General features: G+C 48.5%; 1 protein-coding gene across 1 annotated transcript in view; it reads right to left on the reverse strand.

The window, feature by feature from the left end:
* Positions 1-592: 592 nt before the first annotated feature.
* Positions 593-22,618, reverse strand: part of GNL2 (G protein nucleolar 2) — a 210,564-nt gene continuing 188,538 nt past the window's right edge. Inside the window, exons 15-16 of the mRNA XM_086956449.1 lie at positions 1,643-1,731; positions 593-781 (exon numbers count right to left, since the gene is read on the reverse strand). Of these exons, the coding sequence (XP_086812575.1) occupies positions 638-781; positions 1,643-1,731 (233 nt within the window). The 3' untranslated portion in view covers positions 593-637. The remainder of the gene's footprint in view (positions 782-1,642; positions 1,732-22,618) is intronic.

The raw sequence follows: 22,618 nt of genomic DNA on the forward strand, positions 1-22,618 counted from the left end.
TGGGATGATTGCTGCCCCAGGGGACCTGTACATGGTCTACCTGTGCTCCTTTCCCAATCCCGAATGGATGGCGGTGCCTGCTTAAGGAGTGGAGGGGTGGGGGCTTGCGGGACATGATGAGACTTGGCAGTGCTTGTTCGCTAACCTTCTGGAGTATCCTCAAAACAGTAAAGATTGCTGATGAAACTGCCTGGAAGGTATTGAAAGGCTCAAGGAACACGCTGTAACTCAGTTCTCCTTAAAGCATTTCACGGTTAAGTCTGCCCTCTCATCAAATAGGCGAGACCAGTCAAAAGGTATATCCCCAAGGTACGCCTGGATATCTCCAGGGAAGCCTGTATATCTCATCCAAGCATGGCGACAGAGAACCACAGTGGTGCATATTGCCTGGCACAAGCAATCACTAGCATCCAGGTTAGACCTAATGACATATTTTGCCACATCTTCACCCAGGATCCAGTTCAGTTCCTCAGGATACACTGAAACGGACAAATCTGCAGTCAGCGGGATCTACCAGGAAATGTAGTTAGCTTCATTTTGGATCTCACGAGAACCATTTTATTTAAGCCGTTAGTGAAAAAACAAGATCATATTGCTTTTAAAATAATTTTATTCCAGAAAAATATTTAATTTACAATTATGATTTGAACTTTTTTTGTTTGGATCTCTGTCCCTCTGGGTCTTTTCTCTTCTTATTTCTGTTCTTGTTCTTCACGTTATGCGTATCATAATACCGAACGCCAACTTTCTTAGTTTGTTGTTGCCTGTCCAGTCGCCTTCTCTGCAAACACATTAAAAACAAAAACAATGTAAACGTAAAGAGAATCACAAGGGAAAAAAAAGACCAACTTGTTGTTCTTAGTATGTCCACATGATAGGTTGAATCAGACGTGTCTTTTTGAATGTTTCAACTAGCAAGTGAGCCACCCACGGTCATGATGCAAAGGGTAGTATATTAGATTATTGGCCAAAGCAAAGTATGCGCGTCAGATGAATCCATTTGTCTGCCTACTGTGTACACTGATTTTCAGCAAGTATTTACAAAGTGATCCACAGTACAACCCAGCTAGCAGGAATACTGGTTGAGGATGTTCCCTCAGAATCTCTAGTCAATGCCACTTGTGGACCATGCTGCAAAGCAGTTTTTACTTTTAGGTCACTTTGGACTGTGGTTGCTTCATTAATCATCAAACAGAAGCCACACTTGGTAGCTGAATGGCAACTTTCAAGTCCATGCCATACAGTTAGAGTTTTCACTAGTTTGTTAGCGGTCATTCATATTACACTGATGTCCATATTATCTCATACCACTCCCACTATATACATAAAATAGAGGCTCTGGCAGGAACTGTTCCTCAACTGCGCCAGCTCCTAGCGTGAAACCGATTGAAGTTTGATACCATGAGTGCAATATATAGGGTAAGCCACAGGGCAGACCCTAGATTTGGCAGGTCTAACATGACCCATTAATTTTATGGAAGGTCAGCTTAAATAATACAACAGGGAATTTGGAGAAATCAAGGAAAAACGTAACTATTGTTTTTAATGTTCTGAAGAGAACAGACAATTTAAGTGCTACACTCAAAAGTGCAGTGCTGTGCTTAGTGTTATGTGTTTTGTGCAGACTCAAGGTTAATCGAACCTCCTTTGATGTAAGCTTCTTGTGTGGCTTTGCATCGTCATCATCGCACTCCTGCTGCATTTTTCTTTTCTTGCCTCTTGGTCTGTCCCCTGAAACACAAAGGCAATTTACTGTGAATGAAAATCAAACCTGTTGTAACTGTGCTTTCGCTGAAAAAAAAGAACATAAAAAACAGTAAAAGAAATCTAACAAATGAAAAGACACCGACACTGCGGTTTGCATTGCAACACGGAACAAGTGCTGCAAGATCATCACAGGTTACGTCTGTACTGTAAAACAACATAAAAGGGTTCTAGTCTCATGTATATAACCGACAACCCATCTATATTAAATCTGCCATAAAATATCCAGAGGCAACAAAAACATAAATGTTAATGATGTCCCAAGACTGACAAAGTATTAAAATCCCAATTGGCTGCAACCTAGCCCTTTTCAGATAAAGCTCACTTTCTTTGAAACCCATTACCTGAAAAACTAAGATGGCAAGAAGACAACATACAATTACAATAAAGTTAAAAACACATCTGCTTAACCAATATCTATGCCTGTAATCCCTCCTCTTCTTCACTGCCATATTCCCTCCCACTCTATTCCCCTACTACCTGCCTCCCATGTTCGGTCCACAATTCAGAGACCCTTTACATAAGCATTCATCTGACCCTTCTAATTCCGCTTATGCTTTTTCTTCCTCCCCTAAATCTTCCCACCTGAAGTCTGCAATACATTAGTGCTACCACCAACTAATTTTTGACGAGGAGATCTATTGGGCCTTTTTTCTTAAAATCTTATCTTGGTTTCATAGTAAAGAGATTCCAATCTTTATTAATGTTCTTTACAACAGCACAAAGCCCATTTCTTAGGTAGAATGGGTGCTATATGAAAGGAATGACTAAGGCATATTATCATCTTTCAATAAGCAGTAAGCCATTTATTTATCTTACTTTATTTCTGGGTGGATTAGAAGTAAAGGACCAGATGACAGGTAACAACATTTACAATCAAATATCTGCATGTGACATGTGCCGCAGTCAAGAGATTAATCAATCAATCAACCAGAGTACTTGTAAAGTGCGCTGCTTACCCGTGAGGGTACCAAGGCGCTGAGGGGAGTGGAGGGTGCTGCTATTGCTAGAAGAGCCAGGTCTTGAGGAGTCTTCTGAAGGCGAGTAGGCCTTGGGTCTGCTGTATGTGGGTAGGGAGGGTGTTCCAGGTTTTGGCGGCGAGCTAGGAGAAGGATCTGCCGCCGGAGGTCGTTCGTTGGATACAGGGGACAGTGGCGAGGGCGAGGCTGGTGGAGCGAAGCTGGCGGGTGGGGGTGTGGAAGCGGAGTCTGCTGTTTAGGTAGGCTGGTCCGGCGTTGTGGAGTGCTTTGTGGGTGAGGAGCTTGAAGGTTATCCTCTGGTCAACGGGGAGCCAGTGTAGGTCTCATGTGGGGGATGATGTGGCTGCGGCGGGGAACGTTGACATCAATCGGGCGGAGGCGTTTTGGATGCATTGTTGTTGTCGTAGGTGTTTGGCTGGGATTTCTGCGTAGAGTGCGTTGCCGTAGTCCAGTTTGCTGCTGACGAGGGCCTGTGTCACCGTTCTTCTTCTTTCGGTCGGGATCCACTTGTAGATCCTGCGGAGCATGCGGAGGGTGTTGTAGCAGGAGGAGGAGACGGCGTTGACCTGCTTAGACATGGAGACTAAGGAGTCGAGGATGAATCCTAGATTGCGTGCATGGTCGGTGGGTGTTGGTGCTGTTCCCAGTGTGGTCGGCCACCAGGAGTCGTCCCAGGCGGAGGGCGTGGGTCTAAGGATGAGGACCTCTGTCTTGTCAGAGTTCAGCTTCAGACGGCTGCTCCTCATCCAATCGGCGACGACCTTCATTCCCTCGTGGAGGTTGGTTTTGGCGGTGTGTGTGTCCTTAGTGAGGGAGAGGATGAGCTGGGTGTCATCAGCATAGGAGATGATGTGGAGGTCGTGATGGCGGGCCACTTGTGCGACGGGGGCAATGTAGACGTTGAACAGCGTTGGGCTGAGGGATGAGCCCTGGGGGACGCCGCAGATGATGTCAGTAGCTTTGGATCGGAAGGGTGGGAGGAGGACGCTCTGGGTTCTGCTGGTGAGGAAGGAGGTGGTCCAGTCAAGAGCCTTCTCTTGGATTCCGGCTTCTAGGAGGCGTGTCTTTAGAGTGCGATGGCAGACCGCGTCGAAGGCGGCTGACAGGTCCAGGAGGATGAGGGCTGATGTTTCGCCGTTGTCTAGTTGGCGCCTGATGTCTTCTGAGGCGGCGATGAGGGTTGTCTCGGTGCTGTGGTTTCGTCTGAATCTGGACTGGGACGGGTCCAAGATGTTGTTGTCTTCGAAGTGGCGGGCCGGTTGCATGTTGACGATTTTCACAATGACCTTTGCCGGGAACGGGAGCAGGGAGATGGGCTGGAAGTTCTTGAGGTCCTTGGGGTCCGCTTTGGGCTTCTTGAGGAGGGCGTTGATATCGGCGTGCTTCCAGCTTTCCAGGAATGTCTCTGTTTCGAAGGAGATGTTGATGACCTTCTGTAGTTGAGGTGTGATTGCTGCGTCTGCTTTGTTGAATACATGGTGTGGGCATGCGTCAGACGGAGATCCTGAGTGAATGGAGTTTATGACCTTGCGTGTCTCGTCGTCGTTGGACCAGGAGGTCAGGCGGTTGGTGCTGGTGGTGTTCACAGGGGAGGTGGAGTCTGGCGTAGTCGGGGAGGTCGTGGTGTTGAAGCTGTCGTGGATGTCAGCGATCATTTAGAGTTTCGCGGACAGGTATTCGATCACAAACCTGACTGATATCATGTCTACCTTATTACAAGTGCATAATATCTCAAAGCATTCAAAGTAAGGCCAACGGGATATCAGTCAGGTGTGTGACTGAGTATACATCCACCAAACTCTAAATCAGGCCCTAAAAATTCAACACTGAGTTGGATTGAACTGAGCATTTATTGGATACAAACAGAACAAAATGAAATCTTACGTTTCAACTCCTGTCCTAAAAACCATTTCACTAGAAGTCTTTGTGGCATTCAAAGTCTGCTCTAAAGAGAGACACAAACAGGGGCTCCCTAATAGCAGTATACACCATTAAAGTTTGTAGAGTGAATGGAAGGGTTTGCCACAATTAACAGCCCCAGACCAATAATCAATTAGTATTCCTTGCTCTGCAGTGTTAAATGTCTTTGCCATTTAATGGTGTGGCATCGTTAGCACTTACATAAGTTAATGTTTAACAGAATAGAGATAGTGAAGGCACAGTAATTTTGAATAATATTGGCCCATCTGAGCTTTTTTCTTGGAATGCCTTCCACCTAAAAAACAGGCCCACCTAGTATTTATCTTGTTTGTGGCTCTCCTAAGCTTGTAAGTGATACTGGCCTAACCTCAGGAGCAACACTAGAGTGACGTCACCAGAGCCATATAGCTCCTTCTCCGACACAAACAGGTCAGTTCAGCGTCCATTTGTTCCATACCTTTAGAGGCAGAGACGAGAAAGCAGCAAACCAATTACGTGGCAATTCAATGCAAGAACTAAATTGGATCTTTTAATGGCCTTTGACCGTCCTTTAGAATGGGGAGGTTGCCTGGATGGGTGAGGAATCAGCAGGTAGATTATTCAACAGAAAGATTACCAGCTTTCAAGATCTGGGCAGACAAGCTACAAAGGGACAGGAGGACTGGGGTGAGTGCTAGCTGCATAACAGTTTGATCAGGTTGATGTGAAACACCTGCTGAGGCCTATGAGCTCCAGTTTTTCTAAAGGAGCACCCAAGCCAAGGGTGGATGCATGGCTTGTTGCTACTGTAGTCACTTATGGACTAGGTCACAAGCATCGGTGCTCCGCCACTTATCAATCACAAGGCCAGAGCGCAGCTGTGTCACGGGGATTATGGTGGTATCCGACACAGTCATGTAGAACTACTGCCAAAGAAGACACTTCTGGAGAGCCCTCATGTGCTAGCATGAGTATGTGACCAGGAGGATGCAGGAAGCCAGCAGACCTACGAAGAGAACAACCGTCACAAATGGAACGACAGACCCCTTCAGAAACATCAGAATCATATCCTGAATGTCCTGGAGGAGGGAAGGCTCTCAAGAATGTTGGGTCGAGTACCTATGAACAGAAGGTGCACATAGGGCTTTAGGTGAGACTTGAACTCGTTGATGGAAAAGCCCAAGTCGAACAGCAGGGACACTCCTGCAGGAGATCCAAGACCATCTGTGATGAGCCGGTCTTAAGCAGACAGTCACCTAGGTACCACCGCCATCAATTTGGTGAAGGTTTGAGGTGTCAATGTCAGTCACAAACAAGAAGAAAGCAAATTGGTATGGAGTGGAGCCTACTATGACACTAAAGTACCTTCTGTAAGGCTGCAGGATAGGTATGTGGAAGTACACATCCTGAAGTCTAGGGACACATCCAGTCTAGTCTTCTTCTTTGAGTGCCAGAAGAACCTGCATGAGGAACAGCATCTTGAATTTTTCCTGGCGAGGAACAAGTCGAGGATTCTGAGGTCTAGGATCTAACACCTCTGTCTTTTTTTAAAACCAGAAGTATTAGAAGTAGCACCCCTGTCCAATTTCCTTAGTTGGAACCAATTCAGCAGCTCCCTAATGCAGCAGGGCTGCCACCTCCTGCTGGAGGAGCCTAAGATGATCCTCTGAATGAAGAGACTTGTAGGTGGGGTCTGGGGAGGAGTCTGTTATGGTATAGCATACCTATTTTCTTCCCATTGCAGGACTCACTGGTCTGATGTAATGGCCTGCCATGCTTGAAGAAAGGAGGATACCTGTCCCCCATCTGGCTTCATGTGCTCCTTCAAAGGGAAACTAAAGTGGCTTTCCAGGCGCTGAGGGAGAGGATGAGGAAAGCTGTTGGATTTTACGACTACTTTCTTTGCCTCTGCCCCTGGACTGGTGCAGTAACTAGTTGCGCTGTTAGACGGGCTGGAAGGTCTTACTCTACTGAAAGACTTTTGAAAAGCCACAAAACATCTGGCCAGAGCCTGGGGTAGGAAATCAAGTGTGTGCAATAGCCCTTTTTACATTGAACTCTCTAAGACCACAATATCCTTGTCCCTAAACCGGTGAGACCAGTCGAATGGCATATCTTTGAGGCTTGCTGGTACATCACCAAAACTTTGGTGGAACGAAGCACAATGTGCCACCTCAGGTCCATGGACGACCCCAAGGCTCCGGCCACAGAATTAACAATTTCCTGGCCTTCCCAGATGTTTTGATGGAAGGCACCTTCGCAGCCCTTCACCATCTCATCAAAGTGGTCATTAAGGCAGTCCGGGAGACACAGAACCACCATGATAACCATCCCTCATAATGCATGTATGTATCTGGTGAGAAGACCGGTTGTGTTCATGACATCAAAGCCAAGCTGCCAGCTGAGAGAACCTTTTTATCAACCACCTCCAGCTTTTGGACTCTGTCGGGTCAGGCTGTAGGAAATGCATACTGATTCTGCTTCATGCAAGATGTTGCCTGCACCAACAGACTTTCTGTTAAGGGGTAGGAGGTTTGCAAGGCTAGATCCCCTAAAGCAGGACTGACTCTCCAGGCAATAAGCTAATTATCAGCCGGGACTGAGGTAGGCTTATCCCATGCAGCTTTAATTTGCTCCAGCAGGTCATCCCTGAAAAGCAATAGAAGGTCTGATATTGATGAGGCAGGTTGTGAACCTGGCTACTATAGTGGGCAAATACTTCTCCTGACTTCCTAAGAACTGCATGGAAGGATGTCACTTCTGGAGGAGCAGGGCCTATAAGGTATTCCATCTTAAGCTCTGGATTGTATTGATCCCACGGACATTCTGAAAAAAACAGCCGTACTCTGTTTCCAAAGACTGCGGGCAGTAAAGTTGCAGCCTCATTACTGCATGACTGGGTCCAGCATCTGGGCAGAGTCTGAGTTCAATCTAAATATGTCCTTCCTGGTTTGTGAAAATTGTTGGTGGTTAAATGGCTCAGGAACTCCTCTGTGCCTGGCCTCTTCTGCACCCCTTCTGAAGCATTGATTGCCTTGGTTCTTTAATGTTTCCGCTAGTGTTGAAGGCAGTGTCTGAGTCAGTGCTGTGGGTGCTGGAACAAAAGTCGACAATGGAACTGGGACAGGATTCAACGATGGAACCAGGACAGGCCGACCCAACTGTAGAGTTTGTCACTGGTGAAAGGCTTGGCATCAAGAGTGAATCCGATTGGTGCCAGGGGCATCCCTAAGGGGAACCCTGTTGTGGGATGGTGAATAGGTGAGACCAGTCAGTGGCAACATATACAGAGCTCCAAATGGATCCATGGGGCCCAATGGCGCACAAGAGGGGATGGAAGTCAACATGAACAGTGTCATCATAGGACTGAGGACATAAGTTGGAACTGCTCCAAGGACCGGAAACTGGCATCATAGTTGGCATCGCAAATGGTAGGGGCAGTGGAAGGCCCAGAAAAGGGCCCATGAATGTGTGGATTATGTGCCTTCAATGGGGAGGCTTCTAGGATGATCTCTACCCACCGCATTAAAGAATTTGAGAAAAATCCTCGTGAAAAACACAGAAAAACATTTTTAAAAAATCACATACAGCACATTCAGATCCTCATCCTAAGGTGAGAAAAAAGGGAAATAGATGTCAGTGTGCTGGGCTGGTGCTAAATGGCTCTGGTGATGTCACTCTGGGGTGGCTTCTGGTGCTGAGATGGAACCAGCGTTCTCCTCAGGATAGAAGAAGAACAATGAAAACATTTTGTTTCTAGTCTGGTGGACGGGGATATTCAACAAGTGAGGAATCTGCAAGCAGAAGTATCCATCAGAAATTGTAATACTTTGCCTACAACTGTAAATATATTAGTCATGTTCTCAATTGCGTACAAGACTATTTGTTAATGCAATGCTTAAAGAGTTTGCCAGGTATTTCAGAGTATTTCTGGTGAATAACTGTGTTTCAGTTACAATGTCACTATCTACAACAGGATCGAATGTACGTGTTACTTACCTTCGGTAAGGATGTATCTGGTAGACGGTTCTAGCCGCAGATTCCTTAACGTAGAATTATCCCCAGGCGTTAGACTGGATCCAGAAAAACTTTTGCCACAGCATCCCTGCGCGCCGGGGGGACGGCACCATGTGACTCTGCCCCGACGTCGTCCGCGTCTGTGACATAAGCGAGGATACAGAAGTCCCACCCCGGCAGGCCTACGTCAGTTTTCTTCGGGGAACTTTTCTGCGCCACAATGCGGAGCCATCACAACAAAAACTGTGAGAATACTGGAACAGTGTGCGAAAAAATTAGCTAACCAGAAAGGAAAGAAATGAATGGGGAGGAACAGCACCATTCAGAATAGTGCCAGGCACTATGGGACAAAAGTCAAGGAGGGAAAGAACAGAGCACAGCTACTGCAAGGCAAGCCCGCAAACAAATACAACAGCCTCCTTGGGGGCAGAAAGCATGTGAAAAAGTGCACAGCAGACGAAGAAGTCTGCAACCACAGCCCAGAACAGAGAAGGGCACCAAGGCCAGAACGGAAGAGGAACGACAATTCACCCCAGACAACATCAGCAGGGAGAGACATCTCCTGAAAGAGCTAAGGGTTAAGATCCAGTCAAGGGACCTCAACCCCAAGGACTGTAAAGGAGTCAGAAGTGCAAGCAACAAAAGGAAAAAGAGCACAAGCAACCCCTACACTGGAGACCAGGGTGCAGGGGTGCAGAAGCACCCATGAAACGTCAAGCAAGCACCAGAAAGGAAGGAATGGAGCAAACAACCAGACGAGCATCTCCCTAGGGAGGGAGTAAGAAAAAGGCACTCTCATTAGACCACCACCCGGAGGCAGGCGAGTGCAGCAGACCAAGAAGAGTCCTCGCAGAACGGGGAGGAAGGGCGGGTTGTGAAGGAATCTGCACATAGAATTGTCTCTACCAGATACATCGTTACCAAATGTAAGTAACTCTGACATCTGATGGAGACTACTAGCTGCAGATTCCTTAACGCAGAATATTTTATTTTATTTATTTTGAAAGTTTTATATAGCGCGAACAGGATCTTTGCAGATATCAGAGCGCTTTACACGGCTGGGAATGCCAGCAAGAGAGTGGGGTTACACATAAGTAGTACAGCACATCAATAATACAAATATAACAGTTAAATGTGTGCATAGATAGTCAGTAGCATCAATAATACAGGTGGGATACACATAGGTAGTACAGCACATCAATAATACAAATATAACAGTTAAATGTGTGCATAGATAGTCAGTAGCATCAATAATACAGGTGGGATACACATAGGTAGTACAGCACATCAATAATACAAATATAACAGTTAAATGTGTGCATAGATAGTCAGTAGCATCAATAATACAGTAGATAGTTAGTAGCGACAATAATTCAGGTGAAATACATAGTCATAGAGTTCGAACAGAGTAATACAGGTCGGAGTAGGGTCTTTCCAAATCCACGCTAATAGGTCAAGTGTATTTGGCCATAAAAATTGCTTTTACTTCTTTCTTAAAAAGTGTGAAGGAGGAGAGGAGTCTGGTTTCAGGAGGGAGTGAGTTCCAGATCCTGGGTGCCATTCCTGAGAAAGAGCGTTTATATGTTTTTGCCTTCCGGAATCTTCGAGGTTTTAGCAGAAGATTGTCTGTGCCTCTAGTGTTTCTAGAGCCGCCAGAGATTGACAGCTTGAGTGAGATATCCGGGAGAGCTCAGATGTAGAGCCTTGTGTGTCATGCAGGCGATTTTCAAATGTATTCTGGCTTCAAAAGGCAGCCAGTCCAGTGATTTCAAATCAGGGGTGATGTGCGAGTGTTTTTTTGATCCAGTGATGAGTCTGGCTGCAGCGTTTAGAGAGGCTCTTAGTGGTGCAGTGCTGGTTAACGGGAGACCGCAGAGGGCGGTGCTGCCGTATTCAATTCGTGGGATTACTAGAGCTTGTACTGCAGTTTGGAAGTCTTTGGCTGGTAGCAAGGGTTTAAGTTTCCTCAGTGTATTGATTTGGAAGTTCGCTCCCTTAGTAGCCTTGCTGATATGATGCTGCATGTTAAGGTTGGAGTCGAGGGTTATGCCTAAAGATTTCGCTGAGTCCACTATGATGGGTTGGACATTGAGTGCCGTTAACTGTTTAAGCCAGGTTTGCGTGATGGGGATCTTCGCGGGAGGTGTGATCAGCAGGAATTCTGTTTTCAGAGCATTGAGTTTGAGGTGATTATCAGCAAGCCAGGATTGTGTGCTTCTAATCGTAGAGTTCAGTAGTAAAATGTCGTTGGGGGATTGTAATTTGAGATATAGTTGGGTGTCATCTGCGTACATGTGAAAAAGTACATTGGATGCTTGAAGCAAGGTGGTGAGAGGTTCCATAACTAGGTTGAACAGGGTTGGTGATAGGGAAGATCCTTGGGGGACGCCTAACGACACAGGTATTGGAGAGGACATCAGGTTGTTACTCTTGAATTTCTGCGACCTGTTGTGTAAAAAGGAGGTGAACCACTTGAGAACAGTCCCAGAAAAACCCATTCTTGTGCTCAGAAGATCGAGTAACTTCTCATGTTTGACGGTGTCGAATGCCGAAGAGAGATCAAGCAGGATGAGGAGGCAGGTATCACCTTGATCTAGGATTTGAAGGGCGTCGTCAATTATGTGAGTCATAGCAGTTTCAGTGCTGTGTCCTGCTCGGAAGCCTGATTGATGCGGGTTGAGGAGATCAAACAGGTCGATATGTTTAGTCAGTTGTAGTTGAACGCATTTTTCCAATAATTTGGCGAGAGTGGGAATATTGGTAATGGGACGGTAGTTGTTTAGGTCGGATGGGTCGGCAGTAGGTTTCTTTAGCAAAGGTGTGACTTGTCCAACTTTGAGGGAGTCAGGGATGGTTCCTTCTTGGAGCGAGCTGTTGATGATTTTAGTCCAGAGAGGAAGGAGCAGTGGGATGAAATCTTTGACAGCGTTAGCAGGGAGGGGATCCGTGAGGTGATTGGAAGGTTTCAAGGTGTTGAGCAGTTTGCCTATTTCTTCTTCGGAGTAGGTTTCAAAGGTTGACCATGTTGCATTGTTTTTAGGTTCGGTGGGTGTTATGCAGTTGAGTGTGTTGTGGAGTATTGCATCAGCGCGGAGATCATTCTTTATGTTGTCAGTTTTTTGGGTAAAGAAGGAGGCGAAGTCTTCACAGGAGGGTGCTTCGTGCAAGGTACTGAGAGGTTGGGGCTGTTCCTTGGCTTGTGTTCTGATTAACTCAAAGAGTTTTCTAGGGCGATTTTTTGCTTGGTCGAGCTGGAGGCTGAAGAAGTTTGCTTTTGAGCGCTTTATTTTCCTGAAGTAGGCGTTTCTCTTTTTCTTCAGGGTTTTCAGGTGTAGTGCAGAGGGAGCTGACCTCCAGGTGCGCTCTGCCAATCTCATCGCTCGTCTATCTTCATTGAGACTCCCGTCGTACCATGGGTTGGAGATTTTAGCGGAGACTCTTTTTAGCTGCATGGGAGCAGCCTCATTAATTATTGAGGTCACGGCGCTCAGATAGTGGTCAGTCAGGGATTGGACATCTGTAACGCCAGCAGGGGGGAGTAGGAGGTCTCGACTGTTCGGGGGTAAGGATAATGGGTTGAGTTTTTTCAGGTCTCTTTTCCAGACTTTAGGTCTGGTGGGTTGAACCGAGTTGAGTTTGACTTTTTCATTGATGTGAAATGTAACAATATGATGGTCTGACCAGTCACGGGGTTGAATAGTCTCAAGTTGAGTAGCGCCCTCTTTGGCGATGATAAGGTCGAGGATAGAGCCTTTCTTGTGGGTCGGGCTGTTGCATAATTGTGTGAGGTCCAGTGCGCTGAGGAAGCTTTTAAGACCATTTACCACCGCATCGTTAAGGTCGTTCCAATGGAGGTTGAAGTCACCCAGGTATATTTGGGTGAGCTGTCGTCCTGCGTTGGTTGAAATCAGGTCCATCATTTGTTGGGCGAAGATGAGGTGGTCTCTGGGAGGGTGGTAAATGCCATGGAGAGAGCATATCGGTTTGCCATCACTGATGATATCGAGGCAGATGTATTCGTAGGAAGTTGGGGAGGGTAGGGACGGCACGGAAACTGTCAGTACAGAAAGGCTGTTCCTGTATATGCATGCGATTCCGCCACCTATCTTGCCAGACCTGTCAAGCCTAATGATGTGGTAGTTAGGGGGGACCAGAATGTCCATTATAGGTGTAGAGGATTCGGTAAACCAGGTTTCAGTCAGGATGATTAGGTCAAGGTCCAATCTAAGGATGAGATCAGCGATGGTGGAGGAGTGTTTAGAAGCCGATCTGCAGTTTAGGAGAGTGCATTTGAGACGGGGTGTGTCTGGAGAGGAAGAGGGTACTAGAGAGAGGGGGACTTTTCTAAGGTTATTTGGGACGGATATTCTGTTGTTAAGAGTGGAGGATCTACTGGGATTTGAGTGTATTGTGGGGATGGGGAGGTGCGAGGCAGTTGTGATGTTTAGGGGAGCTTGGTCGTAGGAGCGGAGGAGGGAGAGGGTGTCGAGGTCCGAGAGAGGGTTGCATGTACGAAGGGGGCGGTTGTTGCGATTGTGGGCGGGGATTGCGGTCCAGTGAGTGCAGCGGTTGTGCTTGTTGCGATTGTGGGCATGGATCGCGGTCCGGTGTGAGGGACGTGGCTTAGGAGCGTCGTCGGGACGGGAGGGTAGCAGGTTGAGAGGGGGGGTGGTGGTGAGAGAGGCGAGTCTAGGGGGTGTGGTGAGCAGCTCTTTGATGGTGTGCATGTCTTCCCTGATGGTGTGAATTTCTTCTTTGAGTTGTAGGAGGAAGGACATAATCTTGTCTAGCGTGGGGTGAGTATTGGTGTTGGGGGTGGACGTGTTAGGGAGAGAGGGTAAGGGGGCGATGGGAGTGGATGAAGTATGGAGGAGGTTGGAGGCGTGGAGACGGGGATTCATGGCAGGGGGAGAGGGCGGGGTGGAAGTGGAGTGTATGATGGTGGTGAAAGGGGAGCCTGAAGGGAAGTGAGGGCTGAGAGTGGGGGGGGAGTTGAGGTGGGAGGTGGTCCTGTCGTGGGACTGGGGAGTTAAGATAGTAGATGTGGTGTGCTCTGCATGCTTAGTTAGCGTGTGAAAGTGGGGGCTGAGAGAGGGGGGGGACAGGGTTTGGGAATTGTCGCTATGTGTGTCGATCTGGTGCTGAAGTAGGTTAGAGGGGTTGTGGGCGGGGTCTATGGTGTCAGGGGGGAGAGGATGGGTGGGGGTATTATGAGAGGGGGTCACCGGGGTGGGAGTGTGGGGTCGGTTGGTGTGTGATGGGAGGTTATTTATGTCTGTGATTGCGGAGTGTGGGGTGGTTGCAGCAGGTGGGTGAGTGACTGGTGTGTTGGGGGAGGAGGTGAGGTGCATGTCGTTCTGGTGCTGAGCCAGGTAAGAAGAGTTGTCGGTGGGGGCTGTGAGGTCTGGGGTGATAATACTGGAGGGGATGTGAGTGGAGGTCCGATGGTTGGAGAGGTTCTCTTTGAAAGTGGGGAACAGGTTGTCTAGTAGTTCCAGGTTCCTGTCTGTGGATTGAATTAGGACAATCCCGTTATTGTAGATAGTAATGGTGGTTCTGCCTAGGAAGAGTTGGGAAGGTGTGATGGAGAGAGTTAAGCAGTGAGCGGATTTCCTGGTGGTGGTGACAGTGAGTAGGGTGAGGAACGTTTCTCTCCATTGAGCCCTGCGAGAGGTGTGGAAGATGATATCGATGTTAAGGGATCCATTGACTGGTGAGAAGTAGGTGTCGACAAAGGGGATTTCAGGGTGAGACCTCAGGAAGTTGTGTTTAAAGCGTTTAGCGGCTTTTTTGGTGAGTGCGGATGGGTAGTTGATTTTATATGTGTGCTTGCCGATGGGCTCCATGCTGGGATGGCGGTATGTGTGTAGGTGAGTGTGGCGGTAAAGGTGTGGGAGGGTAGATGATAGTGTGACACGTGCGCAAAGAACAATGCAGACAGTAGGTTACATGGTACACAAGTGACCTTAGTGAGTAACAAAAATAGCCAACATATAGGGGTAGCAATCTGAGAAAAGCACTATGCCGACAGTAAATTACGTGGTACACGAATGCCACTAGTGAGTAACAAGATAGTCAAAATAATCAAGATAAGGAGGTAGCAATCTGTGCCAACCAAAAATAAACAGTGTGAATGGGTAGCTTAAACAGTGTACACTAATGAAAGAAGAAATCTGAGGTAGCAGTCGGTACAGCTTACACAATGTACCGAAATATACAAAAATATAAAAATATAAATGGCGTCAAACGGTGCATATCGAGCAATATCAATACAAGTTATTCGCCAGAACAATTTGAGGTAGCGCTCGGTACATTGACAGTGAAGAAAAGTGAGAAATGTGCAAGTTTACGAAAACGAAAATATACACAATACATATAGAGGTATAATGTTGCACTACAATGCAGGCACTTGGTCACACGAGTGTTTAAATACACAAACTAATTGTAAGTAGCAAGGTACAAGATACAAGTAGAGGTAGAAGTAGAAGACTGCAAAAATAGGCAGGCACTTATGAGTTAGCAGTCCGTAAATTACATGAGATAAAAGTGATAAGTGGGTGCAGGTTGCAGCATTGTGCATAAAAGTGAGAAATGGGTGCAGGTTGCAGAAATGTGTAGAGTAGTGCAGAGTACAATTGGAGGAATAGTTCTAATAAAATATAATTCTATAGATAAAATATAAAAATATAAAAATAAACATCAGAATACACCTGCAAACAGTCGGTTACAAGACACAGATGGGTGTGTGTCAGAGTACAGTAGTTGAGCTTAGTCTAAAGTGGTGAGGTCTTAGTGTCAGTTTATATAGTGGAGTTGTGGTGGTTTGAGAACAGGGGAGTACAGTTCAGTTTCTATTCGAGCCGGCCCTGTTCCTGGCTTGCTGAATACCAATGCAAACCATCAGCTACATGACTCAACAATCAAAAAGTGACATTAGTGAGCAACTCAAAATATAAGAGGTAGCAATCTGTGCAGTAAAGTGAACTGAGTATAGCTTACACGAATGTACAAAATACAAGTAGGAGAATAATACTGCAGTAAAAGGCAAACATTCTGGCACAAAATGCCAGTAGGAATATAATACTGCAATAAAAGGCAGACATTCTGGCACATGAAGGTGTAGATACAGAGCTGCGCAAAGTACTCGGTATTTGAGATTAATCTAAAAAGATACGTTCTTAATGTATGTTCAGATAATGAAAATGAAAACGACTAATCCAGGATGGCCGCCCAGGAGAGAGACTAGTCAAAGATGGCCGCCAAATGGGTGAGATAGAGAGAGTAGTCCTCTGTTTGTTACTGTTGCTTTGAGAGCAGGGAGGAGCAGTTTCGATTCCCATTCATGCAAGCCCCATTTCTAGCTTGTTGGAAGGGAGTCTTATCTGGAGTTGTTGAGGAGCCTCGTGGGCACCTGTATGTACAGGGGGGATTTATTGCTTCAGCTTAAGACCCCCGCCATTTTGAACAAAGGAGGTTTAAAATGAGTACAAGCTGATAGGGTGCAGTAAATACCTTAGTTGCGATTTCAGCTCAAAAAGTACGCAAAAATTATTGTTGAAGCTTTGCAGAGATCGGGGCTTTAGTCAGAAGTTTTGCAGACATCGAGGCTTTAGACAGAATGTACACCGTTATCGTGTGCTTCGACTTCTAGCAGGTTTGGCAGCTGGAGGGGCAGTTGAGGCTAGACTTCGTGCTCCTATGGTGAAAGCACAATCTTTAGGCTAGACTTCGTGCTCCTATGGTGAAAGCACAATCTTTACCATAGCTTGGGTCACATCCAGCCTCCGGTGTAGTAAGAACCAGTGAGTGCACACTCAGCTTTTAACCTTCCTGTGTCGACAAAAGGGGGACTATTTCAGCGATTCCCGCTTGTTAGAGGCTGTGAGCCTCGAGCACCCAATCCGATTATCAATGTCCTCTACCCGACAGCAAACCAAAGCGGCAGCCCTGTTACGTCGGTGAACACACATCCGAGAGCATACATAGGACGCCAGTTTTTTTGATCCCTTTTTACGCCTCTCATCTGCTAGGCTCCCGATCCCGATGCCGTGGGGGGGCACCGTGCTCACCCTAGCCACACGCGCCCACTGCCAGCCAAGCGCTGGGGCGTCCTCACTCTTCCGCGCTCGGCTAGACCGCCATGCCTCTCACCTCCTCCTCTGCCTCCAAGCCCACGGGGCGCCTGCTCCCTCTGATGTTGTGTGCAGGATTCAGCCCCGGAGCTGCCAGCCCGACATAGAGCTCAGCGGGCGGGACCGGGTGCACAGGTCCCAGCGCGAGCGGGACACCGGGGGTCCCGACAGCAATCACAGGCGGGCAGCACCATTCCAACCAGTCATCCGGCTCGGCTAGACCGCCATGCCTCTCATTTCCTCCTCTGCCTCCAAGCCCACGGGGCGCCTGCTCCCTCTGATGTCGTGCGCAGGAATCAGTCCCGGAGCAGCCAGCCCGGCATAGAGCTCAGCGGGCAGGACAGGATGCACAGTTCCCAGCGCGCACGGGACACCAGGGGTACCGGCAGGAATCACGAGCGGGCAGCACCAATCCACCCAGTCATCCGTAGCGGTCTCTAGGCAGCCGTATCCTTATCGGGTTCCGCAAACTTGTCAGCGGGGAGCCCAGGGTCCGAGGAGGAAGCGGGAGTGACTCGGTCTTCTCCTGCGAGTCTCAGCCTCAGGTCGGGGATCATCTACAGCTTTCTTCAGGTAAGGTAGCAAATCCAGTTACTCGTTCCAGTTACTTTTTTGCAGCTTTGCTCAAGACGTTGCAGCTCGGGGCTAACGGGAATAAAGTCCAAAAAATGGGATCCCCAGCACTGGAGCTCTCACCGAGGGCTCCTACCCAGCGGCCATCTTGCGCCAATATCCAATAACATACCCTATATAATAAGATACCCTAGCCATACCCAAGGGGGAGGAGGGTCTGCGAGGAGAGGACCTCTCCAGCCTGGACGAACACAGGGGCCCAATAGGGGATGAGGCACAGGGACAGGGAGAATAGCCCAGTGCTCCCAGGCAGAAGAGAACCTAGTCATCTCTGAAGAACACAGGCCCGAGAGGTGGTGCGTGATGACGACAAAAAGAGGCGGTCCAACCCTCATCAAGCAAGAGGAAGCAAGGACAATGCGAAAGGAGGCTAGTGCACCCCAAGCCCAGACAAGGAACCAGGGATCTGCACCAGAAGCCCCAGAGGTACAGGCAACGCAGAGGAGTACTGCGGAAGAAGTGCCACCCACAGACTCCAAGGAGAAGAGGTAGAAACGCAGGCAAAGCCCTCCACCGGGAAATACACCCAGTGAAGAGGGCAGCCGAGCCTATCGCAGCTTGAAGTCAACAGACAAGGCAGAAAGGCGCCACAGCAATAAAGGCAGGCAGGAAAAGAAGAACGTAATCTCACCAGATTCCTGCAGAACAAGCAGGAGCGCCAGGGCCCACGCCAAGGCCCCCGACCACCGAACAGAAGAGCAGGCGGGTGCAGCCAGCCGCTGACAAGCGCCACGAACTAAACGCCCAGAGCACGTCGGGCTTGGAACAAGGGCAAGGCCAGAAGAAATCCCGAATGATCCCTAAAAGGGGACCGCTCCGGACAGAACCGAATCACGAAGAAGTGCGATCAGCTAGAAGTTAAGAGGAGAAACAAGTAGGACGGACCAGGCTGTCAACACAGGGAATTATCCCCTCAGAAACACCAGACAGAGGACCAGACCAAATGGTAGACAAAGGGCAAAAAACCCTGCAGCACAACGCCATAAATGGCCAAGCCACGCCCAAGTAAAGACCAAGGGATGCAGCAGCGTAATACAGCAACACCAGGAAAGGCGAGGAACCCGCAAGGTCCACACCCTCCCAGCATAAGACAGGGCTATACAATAGCTACAAGTACCCCACATAGGGTAGGACACGTCCCGAAGAAAACAGGGGAACCACTCTTAGGGAAGACAATCCCGCATCAGAAAACAAAATCATAAACCTGCAGCAGAAACCACAGAAGGCTTAGTAATCAGCCAAAAAGGGGCTGAACCAGCAGCCAACTAAAGAGAGGGGACAACCAAAGGAACCCCAAGGGCACAGTAACCCCCCACACAGAAAGTGTAACAGCCACTCCAAAAAACAAATTACCAGGAGCAAAGTGGGATAACGCCCAAGACCAAGACCCGGAGGCTCAACAAACCAACCTACTGAGCAGGAGGAGGAGGAGAAGGAGGAGGAGGAGGAGGAGGAGGACGGCGGAGCCCCGCAAGAAGACGCTGAATGGCGGAGTCTGCATGAGTATTGAACAGAAGGACCCCGTCAAAAGGCAGGTCAACCAGACGCGCTCTAATATTTGAAGAATAAACGCGGAAAACTCCCTACCATCCAACACATGGCCCGCAGATCAGCACGGGCACCCTCATGGGAGACATGAGAAAGAAGAGACTCCACAGAGTCTCACAGGCTGGAAGAAGACCTGGTCAACACACACACAAAGTATTAAGCGCGAAAGTATTAAGCGCCCACAAGGCAGCGCTGGAAGAAGCGAAGACATTATGCCCATATGAATCCAACTACCGGGCCTCCCGGGATGGAGGAAACAATACTACAGGCAAGCACGGAAAGGCATTCCGCAGAAGAGAGCCTTGAGTAGAGGGGTGGAATGAAAGACAGACAGGGTCATGTGGAGCAGGACGGTGGCGATGCAGAAGCGCCTGAGGCACCGGATCGCCCGTTGCAGAGCGCCCCCACGCCCCCATAAGAGAATTATGGAGTGACGCCTCAAAAGGAAGGAACAACTCCTGTCCACCAGAGCCCTGGTGGAGAACCTCCAAGAGGTTTTCTGTAGGAAAAGGAGTGACAGGTTCACCCATCTTCAGAATACCAGCAGCTGTGGAAATAGCCCGAACAAAGGCAACACTGGCCTCAGTAAGGCGTCGCGGAGGAGAAAGCAATTCCTCCGTGGGCGATGGCTGCAGACTGAGCCGTCCATCCCCATGTCCAGGGAGGAGCGGCCAGCCTCTGAATAGGGAAGGGTCCACAGATGAACAGGGAACCAGAGGGGCCTCAGGGGAAGGAGGAGAGGCCAGTGGAAAAGCCAGCCGCGAGCCATGGAAAGAAGGGTTCGAGGATTCAGACTGTGGGGACGGCGAGGAGCTCTCCTTGGAAGATGCCGGTGAAAAGGCAACAATACGGCACCCAGTCTCCGGGGAGGAACACACCAATAGATGATAGACCTCTGAAAAAGAAGGGACCTCAGGAGGCAAATCAAGAACCAGACACCGGCGCGGCTCCGTGGAGTCCGCCATCGGCGCCTGATCAACGTCATGTGGCGCCGGGTCGACTTCTGGCACCACGTGCTCTCTGGGAGAATGGGGCGGGGTCGATGCTGGAACGGTTAAGGAGCGGAGCCGATAAGGAGCAGGCTCAGCCTCAGATAGGGCAGCCACCCGCGTCGAGGACCGAGAGGGACTCTGGAAACCGCACCCAGTCCTGGCCTCCACCCGCAACTCCACCGGAACCGGGAGGAAGACTACCGGCGCCAAAACGACACCGGCTTGACCTCTGGTGAGACAGCCGCCTGCTCAGAAGCTCGGAGACCCGGTGATCTCCTGCCACGCCACAGGGAGCCCAGTAGGGATTTGCAGTGAGGCAGGGACGCCAGGCGCCGTAGAGGGAAACCCCGAAGGACCACCCCTCGACGACACCACCCTCCTTCTACCTGAAGCTGAAACCTTCGTTGCCGGGGCAGGAGCCGCCGGCGACACCGCGGAAGGCCCAACGCGAGGCAAGGTCTACGCGGATGCCTCAAGAGGTGGAAGGAGGGCCAAAGAAGCCTGCAGAGCCGCAGCGTAGGCTGTCATTTGGGCCCTAGTCGCCTCCTTGCCGGGAAACAGCAGGTAGGAAGGCGATGAGCGGGGGCGCATGTCCCAGGGGGAGCGGGCGCCCCCAGCGGAAGGAGGACAGGGCCTCGGAGACAAACTGAAGGACCTACCAGCCGGTGAGCTACGCTCCTGGAGCCACGGTGAGAGACTATGTCGCAGACGAAACCGGCGGCTCCTCACCTCCAAGGTAGGGGACGGACGTTGCCCTGACCTGGACAAGCGTGCCGACAGCTACTTCATCCGGCGCTCCCGCCTCGATTTAGGCTTAAGGTGCTGGCAGGCGTCGCAGCTCTCAGAGTTCTGATGCTCACCTAGGCACCACATGCAAATCGGGTGAGGGTCCGTCGCCAACACGAGACGTGCACAGGAGGTACACATCTTGAAGCTCGAAGGCATTCGCACACTGTTCCAAGAACGCCAAGCATGAAAAAGAAGAGAAGGCCTGAAAACAGGCCAGGACACAATCCGGATCCGATTTGCATGAGGAAAAAAGAAAAAACTGACATGGGCGCGCAGGGATGCTGTGGCAAAACGTTTTCCAAATCCAGTCTCACGCCTGGGGATAATTCTACGTTAATGAATCTGCAACTTGTAGTCTCTATTAGATCAAAGCCTTAAAAGCCTACAGTGAGGTTATGGATTCACTGCGTACATTGCTAAGTTACTATAAGCTTGGCTGCCTTGTTGACGCTTTTTGCACACGTTTCTACATGAATTTGTTTTCACAAATCCTGTGCTTGCGCTTGTTTATATGACAACCGACTGCCTTTCACTTTTCTTGCTGTACTCTGAGGCTCTGTCTGCACACCGTGTTCAAGGTTGAAAAACAATGTGCTCCGTTCATTTGAGGTGGTCAGTCCCACGCATGTTAGACATAATACTGCCACAGGTGCACTACTGAAAATCGGGTTCTTTTAATATTTCGTGTAAGCAGGTTACGGCACTTGAAGGAAAAACTTTCAGAAGAGAAGACCTGTGTTTTTCTGGAGATGTAATCCCTTGCATCTGAACTTGGAGGTATGGGGTCCCCCTGACAAAGCCCAGAGATCTTGTATAGTTAGATACAGTTGAAAATCGCTTGTATGACTCACATGGCTGTACACCACAAGTCACCCAACTACCTCACTCAAAAGCTGACTATGTCTGGGGGCTTGAGATCCACCAGAAGCACAAAAAATCTCCTCTTGAAACCGCGAAGATTCCGGAAGGAAAAAACCTATAAACTATCTTTCTCCGGAATGGCTCCCAGGATCTGGAATTCACTCCCTCCCGAAACAAGGCTGATCTCCTCCACTGCATTTTTTAAGAAAGAAGTAAAAGCCATCCTTATGGCCCAATTCACTTGAACTTTTTTCTTTGGAGATGTCCAGAACATTGCACCAACTTTGCATTTTTTGTGTTATATGAATGTCTAATTGTACTTATGTTTTCATCTGATTGTTATCCTACTATGCTACTCACACACTACCTACTACTATTTTGTACCCAAAAGATTGTTAAGCGCTCTGATATCTGCAAAGATCTTGTTCGCGCTATATAAAACTTTGAAAATAAATAAATATAAAATAATAAACTAGTCCCTAGCACGGGGAGGGTGGCAAGGCACATTGGGCCTTTTTTTCCCACTAGCTTTATAAAAATGATCGCCCGTTCATATTTTATGGAATTGTAACAATGCTCACTATACTGAGTTAATGCATTTTGCTGCTAGTATTGGCTCCTGTACTGCATTATAGAGCACGTTACTTAAAATAAACATTTTAAACTATCCTATGTCTCTGATTACTTATGTTGTGGACAAGTATAAGTGAGTTGGCGAAAGAGTATTCTTGCTCCCGCGATTACTGAGAGAGTTACATGTTCTAGGATGTCTAAACAATGGTAGCTTTGCTGTAGTACATTGAACGAATGAGACAATAGCTAGTCGAATTGGGGTTCCGGACACTAAGGTGGGAGGTTGGTACACCGAGGTCCTGGTTTCTTGTGCATAGTTCTGTATAGCGCTGAGTCGCCCACGGGCCTTTGTTTGCGCTTTAGAAATATCAAAAATAAATATATATGCAGAATCCATGCAACAAGCCATCATTAGGAGTGGCCTGTAAAT

This window comes from Lissotriton vulgaris, chromosome 2_1 (assembly GCF_964263255.1).
Source record: "Lissotriton vulgaris chromosome 2_1, aLisVul1.2, whole genome shotgun sequence".
In the NCBI taxonomy this organism is placed as follows: Eukaryota; Metazoa; Chordata; class Amphibia; order Caudata; family Salamandridae; genus Lissotriton; species Lissotriton vulgaris.